Genomic DNA, 15,047 nt, shown 5'->3' with positions numbered 1-15,047 from the left:
GGGACACAGATTTGTATGGACCAGGAAGAAGGTTCTTGCTTTGGTTATTTCAGGCTTTTGTTTCTACTTTCTGCAGATGGTGTGGTTCTGTTGGCCTCATTAGGTTGTGGTCTCAGCTCATACTGGGATGGTTGTCAGCATTGCAGCAAAATTTGAAGTGGAAAGAATGAGAATCAACTACTCCAAGTTAGAGGCAATGGTTTTCAGCTGACAAACCCTGAAGTGCCCAATCTAAGTAAGGGACAAGTTGCTGCCAAAAGTGGAGGAGTTTAATATCTTGGGGTCTTGTTCAAGAGTGTGGACTCACCCTGTCTCTCACTAGTGATAGACAGATTGGGGTCATGTCTGCAGCTATGGTGACACTCCATTGGTGATGAAGAGAGTGGAGAAAGACAGCAAACCTGTTGATTTTGCAAGTCAATCTATGCTGTGACCCTTACCTGACCAAAAGAATGAGACTGCAGATACAAATGGTGAAAATAAGTCTTCTCCAAAGGGGGGCTGTGCTGTCCTTTAGAGATTGGGTGAGGATTATAGTCATTCAAGAGGGACTCAGCCTAGAGCTACTTCTCACCCACATCGAAATAAGCCAGTTTGATTGGTTTAGGAATCTGAATAGGATGCCTCCTTGGTGAGGTGTTAAAGGCATGTTCAGAAAGAGGCTGTAAGACTGTAAATGTTTTGGTCTTCATTCTTACTTTATGTCACTCGATAAATGAAATAATGAATAAAAATAAGTAAATAATAAAACACAAAGAAAAATTTTATGATGTCAATCCTTAAGTGTGTGTGTGTGTGTGTGTGTGTGTGTGTGTGTGTGTGTGTGTGTGTGTGTTTTTTTTGGGGGGGGGGGGGGGGGGGGGGGTGATAGCTAATTGACTCCTAGTAGTACTTAACTGCATATGGATACAAAAATACAAAAACAATTTCAAGTCTTTTAGGCCCCGCCCACACTTATCCTTCTTCCTTAATGGGTGGTGTGCAAGATTAAACAACACAAAATATCAATAAAAGACAAAGGAAAGGCATTGAAATAAAACCTAATGACTGAGCTCAGGAAATCAGAAAGCTGTTATGGCCTCTTCTTTACAAACCAGTTTGCTCTTGCTTGTTTTGCTATCTTCTTACTTTTCTTTGGTTATATCCTCTTCTCAGTTTTCTCTCTCATGTCAGTTACAGGGACAGTTTGATCTAAATGGGATGTACAAGGCTGGTGATGTGGTTCTAGGGGGACTGTTTCAAATCCACTTCTTTTCAAGTGTTGCTATTCAGTCTTTTACTTCAAAACCACAACAACCTACTTGCAATGGGTAAGTAAGGCTGGGGAAAAAAAGGGAAATGAAAATTAGTGCAAAGGAAATATGAGATTGTAATAGTAGTAACTGTACTTTCTGATTTATTATCATTCAGGATAAATGCATGCATCTTGGTGCATCTATATTGTTTGTCATGAAAATATCTTGTTAATCGTTGTTATTCAGTTTCCTTAATTGTTTATAATGTTTTTTAATAATAAGTAATTTTGCCACATGTTGCAGTAAAGTATCTTGATGAAAATATATTTTTCAGTTAAATTTTTCTTGTCTTAGTGTTTATGCCCTAGGATTTAAGCTCGCACAAACCATGGCCTTTGCTATTGATGAGATCAATAGAAACTCAAACCTGCTACCAAATGTGACTCTGGGGTACACTCTGTATGATAGCTGTCTTGAACTTGGAATTGGATTTCGTGCAGCATTGTCAATGGCCAGTGGTCAAGAAGAGAAAATTATATTAAATAGTACATGTGTTGGAAATCCTCCTGTCATAGGGATTGTGGGTGATTCATCTTCTACAAATTCTATCGCCATTTCCAACGTCTTAGGTTTGTACAGAGTACCTATGGTAAGTTTTCTGCTCAACCATGTAACAGTTTTCTTGGATTATTTTAATTTAATTGCAAATTTAAAGACACTTGAAGTAACATGACAAAGTTAAGACATCTCTACATCAATATCGGTACAATCTGTAGTCTGTATCTTTTAGGTGAGTTATTTTTCCACATGTTCCTGCCTGAGTAACCGTCAAAAATACCCATCATTCTTTAGGACGATCCCAAGTGATGCTTTCCAGGTGAAAATCTGTCAACAATTGTTTTTGTTGTCGACAAAGATGTTTTGGTTAAAGAAATTGCCTACTTTGCAACAATATGCATACAATGATACTAAAATGTTTTTTCAGTTCCAGTTTTACTTTGTTATGAACAAAGCTAATTTGCCACCATAAAGGTGTTATAATTATGTGGAAAATTGTTCATGTCTATGCACTTACACTTAGGTACGTGCTATGATTCAGATTCTGAAGCATTTCAGTTGGACTTGGGTAGGTCTGCTTGTCAGTGACGATGATTATGGACTTCACGCAGCAAGATCATTTCAATCTGAGCTGAGTCTGTTAAGTGAAAGTTGCCTGGCCTACACTGAGGTTTTGCCCTGGGACAAAGACACAGATGAACTCAGGAGGATTGTTGATGTGATGAAAAAATCCACAGCTCGAGTTGTCATTGTCTTTGAACATTACAGTCGCATGATAAACCTTATGGAAGAGGTTTGGCTTTAAAACAATCCAATTATTATTAATTGCAAAGGTCTGCATCATTGTTTTGTGTAAAACATTTGATACATCATTATTTGAATGATTACAGAAAATTGTTCATGCAGAATTCATTTAAAGGTGAATAATAGCTTAAATAGCATGATAATGTCACTAATCAAGTTATAGTTACAATATCTTTTCATAGAATATGGTGTAATCTAATTCACAGGTAGTGAGGCAAAATGTAACTGGCCTACAATGGATGGCCAGTGAAGCCTGGACAGCAGCTGTTGTGCTCCAAACACCTCAGCTTATGCCATACCTGTGTGGTACACTGGGTATCGCTATTCGTCGAGGCGAGATACCAGGACTCAGGGAATTCCTGTTACAAATACGTCCTGACTTACATCACAATAACAGCTATGGAAATAGTATGGTGAGAGTTTAAGCTTTTAATGTACTAGTTGCAACAATTTCCATCGCTTGTAAAAAACAATAAAAAATTATTTCAGGTGAACCAGTTTTGGGAATTCACATTTCAGTGTAGATTTGCACCAGCTCCAGCAAGCTTGCTGGAAGGTGAAGGTGCAATATGTACTGGACAGGAAGATCTAGAAAATGTGGACAATGAATTCTTGGACGTTTCCGACCTGCGGCCTGAGTATAATGTGTACAAAGCTGTTTATGCACTGGCATATTCCCTTGATGACATGCTGCGGTGCAAGCCAGGAAGAGGGCCTTTCAGTGGGAACAGCTGTGCCACTTTGCAGTCACTGGAGCCTTGGCAGGTGTGATATCATTTTACATTCTGTTTATAAATTCTTTCCTTTATAATTACTTTCAGGATAGAATTTACCACATAGAACTAAATACAATGTGATAATATTGACTATTAAAAAGCTGGTGTGAGCTAAATGGATTTTACATACTCCCAGTTTTGGAGTTGTGGAGTTGTGGAGTGACATTTAATCTAGTGACACTGGAAAAGTGCATGGCGTGTGTGATTAAGACGCTCTGTATGGACCTTTTCCCCCTCCTATCCATGGATCCCTGGATATCCCAACCCCCACACTTTGGATATATATCTTACATGGTGATTGTAAATAAATTTTTCATTTGTTCTTTCAGTCACTACCTATGGCCACGAGCTGTGGGTAGTGACCGAAAGAATGAGATCGCGGATACAAGCGGCAGAAATGAGCTTCCTCCGAAGGGTGGCTGGCCTCTCCCTTAGAGATAGGGTGAGAAGTTCGGCCATCCGGGAGGGGCTCGGAGTAGAGCCGCTGCTGCTCCACATCGAAAGGAGCCAGCTGAGGTGGTTCGGGCATCTGACAAGGATGCCCCCTGGGCGCCTCCTGGGTGAGGTGTTCCAGGCATGTCCCACCGGGAGGAGGCCCCGGGGCAGACCCAGGACACGCTGGAGAGATTATATCTCTCGGCTGGCCTGGGAACACCTTGGTGTTCCCCCGGATAAGCTGGAGGAGGTGGCTGGGGAGAGGGAGGTCTGGGCCTCTTTGCTTAGGCTGCTGCCCCCGCGACCCGGCCTCGGATAAAGCGGATGAAGATGGATGGATGGATGGATGGACTTTTCATTTGAAGAACTTCGGGTCTGAGTCAATTGAGTTAGTTTGGTATGCTGACACCCACAAAAAATTAGCAGTTAATATATTTAGATCAGAAGCTTGTATTTATAAAGCATTACTAGCGATGTAATATAGGGTTAGGTGGGGATGGGGACGGGGCATGGTATGTGGTGCTGCTGCCAGAAGGCTGACATACCGAAGCTGCATCAGCTCATCACGCCTCCTCTGCATTTAAGTCTGTACTGGGTCCTGACTGAAGTTATTGTCGTTGTGGCAGCCGGCAGCTGGAAAAGCTGCAGCTGAGTATTATAAAAACAGAAACTAGAAATAAAAGTGTGACAATGTGGTCGGGTCAGCTATGCATCGTTTACAGTGGTATCAAAACCCAGTATTGGGGCATGGTGGAACCGCGACCGGGCCAGCCAGGTTGTGGTGGCCAAGCTCCCGTCTACGCAGAGGGAGCAGGTAGCGATGTTTCACCGGCAGTTGAAACAGCTGTAGGACAGATCCCACTGCCGGATGCAGTTGATAGAGAGTCTGGCAGCTCAGATCGGGTCCTTACCACTGCTGCCGCTGCCCTTACTGACGTCCCTCGCCGCATGTGAGTGGCTGGTGTCCAATCTGTTCTGGCACCATACTGGTCCTCAGGGTGAGACCCGGCAAGACACACCCTAACTCCGCACCTGTACCCACTCCTTTGGTGGGAGCGGCTAGTGCCCAGCAGATGTCTTTACCCATTCCACTTTTACCACCTGCTCACTTACCTGCTCAACCCGACCCGGTGGACATGGGGGTATGTGGCGGGGCATGATTTGTGGCGCCGCTGCAGGGAGGCTGACACAACAGAGCTGCAGCAGCTCATCACGCCTCCATTGCATTTAAGTCTGTACTGGGTCTTGACTGAAGTTGTTATCGTTGTTGTGTATGTGTGGCTGGCAGATGGAAAGCTAGAGCTGAGGTTTGAAAAACAGCTACTGGAAATAAAAGTGTTTAAATAAGTGACAATATGTCTGCCATGCATAATTTACAGGGTGCCACTGTTTGCACTGTGAAAAGTAATTTACTTGTTATGCATCCTTTTTTAAAAGCTTGTTTATTACTTGGAAAGAGTGAACTTCACCACTCCATTTGGCGATCAAGTGTCATTTGATGAGAATGGTGATGCATTGCCAATTTATGATGTGATGAACTGGTTGTGGCTCCCTGATGGAAGCACTAAAGTTCAGAATGTGGGTGAGGTTAAAAGGTCAACTTTCAAAGGTGAAGAACTCATACTTGTTGAAGACAAAATCTTCTGGAACTTTGAATCCAAAAAGGTTAGATGTTTTGTTTTTTTTAGATTTAACTTTGCCACATGTCTAGTATATATCAGTGTAAAGCCTAATATTTAATTTCATCCTATAGCCACCTCAATCAGTATGTAGTGAGAGCTGTCCTCCTGGTACCCACATGGTGAGAGAGAAGGGGAAACCCCAGTGCTGTTTTGACTGTGTTCCTTGTTCTGAAGGAAAAATTACTAATAAGAGCAGTACGTATTTTTCTTTTTGCATGACATATTTAATTTCATTATTATGAAAAATAATAATAATAATAATAATAATAATAATAATAATAATAATATGCATTTCACCAATGTTCCCTTTTGTATCAGACTCCTTGGAGTGCACCAGTTGTCCAGAGGATTTTTGGTCAAACCCCCAGCGTGACCACTGTATTCCTAAGAAGACAGAGTTCCTCTCCTATCTTGACCCTCTGGGTATTTGTTTGACAACAACATCACTGCTGGGAGTATTTATATGTGCTGTTGTTCTGGGGATCTTCATTTATTATCGCAGAACACCTATAGTACGTGCCAACAATTCAGAACTTAGTTTCCAGCTATTAGTGTCACTTAAGTTGTGTTTCCTGTGTTCATTGCTGTTTATCGGGCGACCTAGGCTGTGGACATGCCAACTCAGACACGCAGCATTTGGGATCAGCTTTGTGCTGTGTGTCTCATGCATCTTAGTAAAAACCATGGTTGTTCTGGCTGTGTTCAAAGCCTCCAAGCCAGGAGGGGGAACCAGTTTGAAGTGGTTTGGTGCTATGCAGCAGAGAGGAACAGTTCTATTTCTGACATCTATTCAGGCAGCCATCTGCACTACCTGGCTTGTCTCTTCCTCTCCAACTCCACATAAAAACACCCAATACCACAATGATAAGATAGTGTATGAGTGTGCAGTTGGGTCCACTGTTGGTTTTGCAGTGTTATTGGGCTATATTGGCATGCTGGCTTTCCTCAGTTTTCTAATTGCATTCCTGGTGAGGAATCTCCCTGATAGTTTTAATGAGGCCAAGCTCATCACATTCAGCATGCTGATCTTCTGTGCTGTGTGGGTGGCCTTTGTTCCTGCTTATATCAGCTCACCAGGAAAACTTGCAGATGCAGTGGAGGTATTTGCCATTCTTGCCTCAAGTTTTGGTCTTTTGATCACACTGTTTGGACCCAAATGTTACATAATCCTGTTGAGACCAGAGATGAACACAAAGAAAGCTGTTATGGCCCGTGGCATTGGATCATAAAAAGTCAGCTAATTTCAAAAGAAAGAAAAGCACATTATCTCTTTGTAGTACAGACAGAAAAAAATAATAAAAATCCTATATTTAAATGAAGTTAATATTCCTTTTAAATGTCTGTGCTGGTGTTAAATGACTGCAAATGTGCAGATATCTTGATTTATTCTACTTTGTTTTTCATGATACAGTTGAAAAATAGAAGAAAATGAAATTAAATATTGCTCCTATAAACATATACTGACTTGTGTTTATTGCATCTTCCAAGAAATTTCTATATTCTCATAAGCTTTGACTTAATTTATTAAAAATACATCAGAGGGGGATGTTCCACCTTCACCATCCTGCATACAGTGGACATCGTCGTTCACATAATAGAGACTGGCTACACACGTAAACACAAAACATTGTATTGATCAAAGAAAGTACACAGCCAGAGCTTTTATCAACTTCAATTCAATTTGATTCAATTCAATTTTATTTATATAGCGCCAAATCACAAAAAGGTTGCCTCAAGGCATTGGTTGGGAAGGTGCACATGGGTAAATATTGGGCCCAAAACTCACGATGTTGTATAAAATGATGTAGAGCATTAGATATATTACAGTTCAATTTATTTTTGGATGACACGTTTTATGTCATGGAGAGCATAAACAGCACTTTTTGGAGATCCTCACAAAATTTGACTCAACTAGAATGATTGTTAGATAAAAGAAATTATCACTGATTTTAAGCAAAACAAAATTTATGATAATTGGAAATTCTAGGACAGGCATGGATGTAAATGTGATGATAAACAGAGATAGAGAGTATACCAGATTTTTTTGTAGACTATAAAATCAACTAGAAACGTCAAATAAAATATGTACAATCAAAATGGTCAAGAAGCATTTGTTAAATTATTTAAATCATAAATCACTTCATATACTTTACTGTTCTCTTATATTGTCAACGTTACATTGTTGTGTAGAAGTGGTGTGCAGGGACTTTTACAGAAAGGCGAGCAGAGACAGCTGCTTTATGATAGTGCTGTTTAGGATTTAAGGGACAGAGAGCTTCATTTTAGGATGTTTTAATTTGTATTTTCTTTTAGATTTTATAAGACAATGAGTATTTGTGGAGGGAGAAGGTTAAATACTGGCAGCCTGCCACAAGAAATATTGACCATAGTGACCAGAGAGCATTAAGGGGCAGAGAGGAGGATGTTACTCTCAATGTTGTTGCCACATTTCGCTGCCAATAAAGTTACACAATTACACAGCATATTCGGATTTATTATTATATTTACAACATACCACAGTTTTTGCCTTGTCATTTTATTTTGTTGTATTCATCCGCGACACCTTAAAGGCCAGTCCGTGAAAATATTGTCACGGTTGGCGACCGCTGATTTAGACCAGGAACCACGACCTTCCCCAGTCGCCCAAACCCGTGACAGGTCATCACCCTCCTCCCCCTCCCTTTCTCCCTCCTCCCCACACCTGAAATTCAATGAGGAGATAATGGAGCGTGTCAATGCTGGGCTCTGGTCTGCCCCCCCGGCTCAATCCCTTTACGTGCGCAATTGTGCATTGCAAGCATTTGGTCTCTGCGCACATAAAATCTGCGTTGTGCACAGAAAAAAAAATCTAACTTGAATTGAAATTAAAATTAATACTTTAACAATTTTGTTTTGCTGTGTTAGTCAGTAAGTGACTGGCTGCTCCCGTATGGGATTAGAACAATGCCACCTTATCCCATAGTCCAGCCAATAATGTGATTCATATTCGTATATACACAGCTAATCAATGTCGTTGACAGGCTATGACAGCGTCCTTATGTGCCAACACCGGTGTTTTAGCTAGCAAAGCGGTGTGACTGATATGGCGTGAAGTTAATGACAACGTGTACAACTACTGGAGATATGAGCATGACAGACGGAACAATTGATGGAAAAAGTGTGGACTTTATACCAGTTTTTAAATTGTGTTGATAGGCCACGTAAAACCAGAGTTATGATAAAAATATATGCAATGTCTGGTTTTCTTTCTGAGAACTATCGTTGTTTATATTTACTGTGGGAAGAAACGGTAAAAACGGCGTTATGCCTGTGAGCAAAAACAAAACCAAAAAATCAAAAAATGATATGGCAAAATGGCATTTAGTTGTTTAGGAAAGGGGGAAGTTTTAGGAGTGACGGCGGTGTTCTGAGATGTGAGAGATTTGCAATGTTTAGTGCAAATCTTGTGTACCGTAGTTAGTGTGTAGTGTAGTCAATAGTTTTCTTGTGTGCGTCAGAACAATGAGGCCACTGCTGAATGTTACAGGTGTTACAGGAGTGATAGATCTCCTGTTGTCAGGCCTGCAGGTATCAGGCTTGTGATGTTCTCCTTTATCTCATAGTGGACAGAAATAATTTTTGGAGTGGCATAAATAATTTGTGTGGCATCAAATTTGATGCAGAACAGCTGATTGTTCTGTCAATAGTTTGAAATACCTAAAAACGCCTTGGCTGCATTTTTAGGTAAACAGCTGCAAAAAACTTTGTTGTTTGCATTACTCAGTTACTTTTTTAAAGAAGTAACCATATAATTAATTGCTAAGTTCAAGTTATTTTTAACTTCCAATAGTGTTAACATACTACACAGGTTATGAACAAGATTTTTTTAAATTTTCATTGTAAGTGGGCTAAAGAAGTTCATTAAAAGTAGTCTAACATAAATGTAAATGCAGTAATTTGATTATTTTAATAAACCATGTAACTTGGATGGATTCGATGCTGGCGTGACCACAGTGCATACGCCTAATGTTGCTCACAGTGGTTCAAGGGACCGCTCAGGGAGTTTGTGTGTTCGCTCAGATAAATGAAAAACTAGAGGGAACATTGTGAACAACTGCTCGACTTCCATAAAAGTTTGGAAGTTTGCCCTGTTCTACCCCTGAACTAGGCCATCCCTTGGACTGTCCCTCAATTCTGCTTTGCCCTCAGGACACTCTTCCCCACTAGCGTCTCCCCTTGCCCTTTGCAATCAGCTACCTACCCATACACTGGATTTTTTGACACCTCAATTGTTTTATTTTCTGTTTCAACTCAATTTTAATAATAAGAATAATTTTAATATGGCCTTTTTGAACATGAACCTGTAACAGTCCCTTTTCAGCCACCAGTTTGTAACAGCAGTCTTCTGAGGAAGAAGCGGCTAGCAGGTCCAGCGGGCATGTGGTGCAGAGGTTAGCCGGATAACTCGAGGCCAGTCAGTTAAATCGAACAACAGATCTTTGTTTGATGTCAGCAACATAAGGACATACAAGCCAGGGCTCCATGGCTCTACTCCAGCTGTACATACATTTGGTAGGATGGGTAGGCGCCTGTGCCGGCCTGTTAAAATGGCAGCATGTAATGGCTGCCACAGAATACTCACACACCCAGTAAGAGACTCCCCCAGCTACTACAATAGCAGGACAACCCCCCCCCCCCCCCCCCCCCCCCTAGTGGTGCTATAACACAATAAGTGTTGTTATAAACCTTGGTATAAATTGAATACGATTTTATGTGACTTGGGCTTCATTCTTCCTTTATGACACTTATAAACACAAAAATAAATAAACAGAACACAAAAATGTTACTCTTCAGCGATTTTTTTGCTGATAACTAATTAACTCACAGTAGTAAATAATTAAGTTACTGGATAGAAAAACAAAATGTCTCAAATGGCAAGTCATTTAGGCCCCACCCATACTCACCCTTCTTCCTTAATGGTTGGTGTGCAAGATTAAACAACACAAAATGTCAATAAAAGAGAATGACATAGAAATAAAACCTAATGACTGGGATCAGTGATTCAGAAATCTGTCATGAGAACCAATTTGCTCTTGCTTGTTTTGCTGTCTTGCTACTTTACCTCGGTCATATCTTTTTCTCAGTTTTCTCTCTCATGTCAGTTACAGGGACAGTTTGATCTAAATGGGATGTACAAGACTGGAGATGTGGTTCTAGGGGGACTGTTTCAAATCCACTTCTTTTCAAGTGTTGCTATTCAGTCTTTTACTTCACAACCACAACAGCCTACTTGCAGTGGGTAAGTATGACAGGAAAACAGCATAGAAAAAGAAAAAAAAGAAATGAAAACTATTGTTATGGAAATATGGGTTTTTAATTCATGCCTAAGGTAACTGTACTTTTCAGTTTAAAATCGTTCAGGATAAATGCATGTATCTTGAATTATAAATTTATATTTGTTCATCAAAATATCCTGTTAATTGTTATTCAGTTTCTTTATTTGCCTATGAAAATAAGTAATTTTGCCACATGTTAAGTATCTTAGATAATTATCTATGTTGAGGAAAATGTATTTTTTCAATAATTAACCTTTTCTTGTCTTAGTGTTTATGCCCTAGGATTTAAGCTCGCACAAACCATGGCCTTTGCTATTGATGAAATCAACAGAAACTCAAACCTGCTACCTAATGTGACTGTGGGATATACTCTCTATGATAGCTGCCAAGAACTTGGAATTGGATTCCGTGCAGCATTATCATTAGCCAGTAGTCAAGAAGAGAAAATTATATTAAATGATACATGTTCTGGAAATCCTCCAGTCATAGGGATTGTGGGTGATCCGTCCTCTACACCTTCTATTGCCATCTCCAGCGTCTTAGGTTTGTACAGAGTACCTATGGTAAGTTTTCTGCTTGACCATGTAACAGTTTTCTTTGATTGTTTTCATTTAATAGCAAATGTAGAACCACTTGTACAAAGCAATGCATGACAAAGTTAAAAAAAATGTTGGATATCACTGCATATAGTCTCTATTTTTAACAGGTGAGTTATTTTGCCACATGTTCCTGCCTGAGTGACCATCAAAAGTATCCATCCTTCTTTAGAACGATCCCAAGTGATGCTTTCCAGGTGAAAATCTGTCAACAAAGTTAAAATGGAAAAGCTAATGAATTCTGGTTAAAGAAATTACCTGCTTTGCAACAATATACTTTTCAGTTACAGTTTTTTTGTATGAGAAAAAGCTAAATTGTGACCATAAAGCTGTGGTGCGCATTGGAAACTGATGCAAAAATAATCATGTGGAAAATTGTTCTTGTTTCTTCATTTACTCTTAGGTACGTGCTATGATTCAGATTCTAAAACACTTTGGCTGGACTTGGGTAGGTCTGCTTGTCACTGATGACGATTATGGACTTCATGCAGCCAGATCCTTTCAGTCTGAGCTGAGTCTTTCGGGTGAATCTTGCCTGGCCTACACCGAGGTTTTGCCCTGGAGCAAAGACACAGATGAACTCAGGAGGATTGTTGATGTGATGAAAAAATCCACAGCTCGGGTTGTCATTGTCTTTGAACATTACAGTCGCGTGATAAATCTTATGGAAGAGGTTTGGCTTTACAAATCTTTAATTATTACTAGTTTCATAGGTCTGAATCACAAAAGTATATTGTGTGAAACATGTATTACATCCTATTTGAATGAGTACAGAAAACCAATCATTCAGTTGAAGATGAATAATGACTTCAATTGCATGATAATGTCACTAAAGAAGTTGTAGTTACAATATCACTTCATAGATGGTGTAGGTGTATGTATGCTATTAGGTTTAATCTAATTCACAGGTAGTGAGGCAAAATCTAACTGGCATACAGTGGATGGCCAGTGAAAGTTGGACAGTAGCAGTACCTGATGTGCTCCAAACACCTCAACTTATGCCATACCTGGGTGGTACACTGGGCATCGCTATTCGTCGAGGAGAAATACCAGGGCTCAGGGAATTCCTGTTACAAATACGTCCTGATCGACATCACAACAATAGCTATGGAAATAGCATGGTGGGAGTTTAACTTTTTAATATACTAGTTGGAAGAATCATATATTTTCATGATGTGTAAAAAACAATATTAAAATATTTCAGGTGAACCAGTTTTGGGAATTTGCCTTTCAGTGCAGATTTGCACCAGCTCCAGCAGGCTGGCTGGAAGGTGGAGGTGCAATATGCACCGGACAGGAAGATCTGAAAAATGTGGACAATGAGTTCTTGGACGTTTCCGACCTGCGGCCTGAGTATAATGTGTACAAAGCTGTTTATGCACTGGCATATTCGCTTGATGAAATGCTGCGGTGCAAGCCAGGAAGAGGGCCTTTCAGTGGGAACAGCTGTGCCACTTTGCAATCACTGGAGCCTTGGCAGGTGTGATATCATTTTACACTCTGTTTATAAATTCTTTGCTTTAAAATTACTTTCAGGATAGAATTTACCACAGAATTTAACATGTAGGATTAAATACAATGTGATAATATTAACTATGAAAAAGCTGGAGTGAGCTCAACAGATTTTCCGCACTCCCCCCAAAAATTAGCAGTTGATATATTTAGATCAGAGGCATGTATGCATGAATCATTACTAATGATGTAATATTCTATTTGACTATTTAATACTGGATGCCATACTAGGTAACTTTTCACCTCAGTGTGAAAAGTAATTTATTTATTATACTTTCCTTTTTAACAGCTTATTTATTACTTGGAAAGAGTGAACTTCACCACTCCATTTGGTGATCAAGTGTCATTTGATGAGAATGGTGATGTGGAGCCAATTTATGATGTGATGAACTGGTTGTGGCTCCCTGATGGAAGCACTAAAGTTCAAAGTGTGGGTGAAGTTAAGGGGTCAGGTGAAGGTGAAGAACTCATACTTGATGAAAACAGAATCTTCTGGAACTTTGAATCGAAAAAGGTTAGATATGAGTTTTAAAAGTTAACTTTTGGCATATGTCCAGTATATATCAGTGTAAAAGCTAATTAACTCATAGCAAAGCTATTTAATTTCATCCTATAGCCACCTCAATCAGTGTGTAGTGAGAACTGTCCTCCTGGTACCCACATGGTGAGAGAGAAGGGGAAACCCCAATGCTGTTTTGACTGCATCCCTTGTTCTGAAGGAAAAATCACTAATAAGAGCAGTACGTATTTTTCTTTTTGCATGACATATTTAATTTCATTATTATGAAGAATAATATGCATTTCACCAATGTTCCCTTTTGTATCAGACTCCTTGGAGTGTACCAGTTGTCCAGAGGATTTTTGGTCAAACCCCCAGCGTGACCACTGTATTCCTAAGAAGACAGAGTTTCTATCCTATCATGACCCTTTGGGCATTTGTTTGATGGCAACCTCCTTACTGGGAACATTTATATGTGCTGTTGTTCTGGGGATCTTTATCTGCCATCGCACAACACCTATAGTTCGTGCCAACAATTCAGAACTTAGTTTCCAGCTATTAGTGTCACTTAAGTTATGTTTTCTTTGTTCATTGCTGTTTATCGGACGACCCAGGCTATGGACATGCCAACTCAGACACGCAGCATTTGGGATCAGCTTTGTGCTTTGTGTCTCATGCATCTTAGTAAAAACCATGGTTGTTCTGGCTGTGTTCAAAGCCTCCAAGCCAGGAGGGGGAACCAGTTTGAAGTGGTTTGGTGCAATGCAGCAGAGAGGAACAGTTCTGTTTCTTACATCTATTCAGGCAGCCATCTGCACTACCTGGCTTGTCTCTTCCTCTCCAACTCCACATAAAAACACCCAATACCACAATGATAAGATAGTGTATGAGTGTGCAGTTGGGTCCACTGTTGGTTTTGCAGTGTTATTGGGCTATATTGGCATGCTGGCTTTCCTCAGTTTTCTAATTGCATTCCTGGTGAGGAATCTCCCTGATAGTTTTAATGAGGCCAAGCTCATCACATTCAGCATGCTGATCTTCTGTGCTGTGTGGGTGGCCTTTGTTCCTGCTTATATCAGCTCACCAGGAAATCTTGCAGATGCAGTGGAGGTGTTTGCCATCCTGGCTTCAGGTTTTGGACTTTTGATCACACTGTTTGGACCCAAATGTTACATAATCCTGTTGAGACCAGAGTTGAACACAAAGAAAGCTGTTATGGGTCGTGGCGTTGAGTCATAAACAGTTCACTATTTTCAAAAGAATGGAGAGAGAAACTTTTCTCTTTTCAGTTTTTCTCCAGACAGAAAAAAAAATGTGTATTTAAATTAATTTTATATTTCTTTCAAATCTTGGCGCTGGTGTCACATGATTGCAAATGTACAAATATTGTGATTCATTCTACTTTCATTTATTTTTTAAGATGCAGCTAACGTACACACTAATCTTACTCTTAATATGTAATTACCTACTCGTTGATGTTTATTCGTGAAATTTAACCCGAATTTAAACATACAGATTTTTTTGTTTATTTAATTTAAAAAAAAATTGTTCCTATGAATCTTAATTGATTAGTGTTCAATTACATCATCCAAACAATTTTTGCATCCTCATGAACTTTGAATGAATCCATTAAAA

At 39.8% G+C, this 15,047-nt stretch overlaps 2 protein-coding genes across 2 annotated transcripts; both read left to right on the top strand.

The window, feature by feature from the left end:
* Nucleotides 1–341: 341 nt before the first annotated feature.
* LOC308401076 (extracellular calcium-sensing receptor-like) lies at nt 342–14,651 on the top strand (the record flags this gene model as incomplete). Its single annotated transcript, XM_080889135.1, has 10 exons — nt 342–356; nt 1,156–1,310; nt 11,074–11,368; nt 11,512–11,598; nt 11,805–12,074; nt 12,310–12,522; nt 12,606–12,881; nt 13,203–13,427; nt 13,530–13,653; nt 13,741–14,651. The coding sequence occupies 10 exons, from the start codon at nt 342–344 to the stop codon at nt 14,649–14,651; spliced, it is 2,571 nt and encodes an 856-aa protein (XP_080745261.1).
* On the top strand, nt 1,624–6,719 carry LOC308400991 (extracellular calcium-sensing receptor-like; the record flags this gene model as incomplete). Its single annotated transcript, XM_080889058.1, has 8 exons — nt 1,624–1,884; nt 2,026–2,112; nt 2,317–2,586; nt 2,804–3,010; nt 3,087–3,362; nt 5,246–5,473; nt 5,562–5,685; nt 5,809–6,719. 8 exons carry the CDS (start codon nt 1,624–1,626, stop codon nt 6,717–6,719), a joined length of 2,364 nt encoding a protein of 787 aa, XP_080745184.1.
* Nucleotides 14,652–15,047: the final 396 nt, after the last annotated feature.

The sequence above is a fragment of the Rhamphochromis sp. 'chilingali' genome (genome assembly GCF_963969265.1).
Source record: "Rhamphochromis sp. 'chilingali' genome assembly, chromosome: 8".
Lineage (NCBI taxonomy): Eukaryota > Metazoa > Chordata > Actinopteri > Cichliformes > Cichlidae > Rhamphochromis > Rhamphochromis sp. 'chilingali'.
This window is presented reverse-complemented; position numbering and strand designations above follow the sequence as displayed.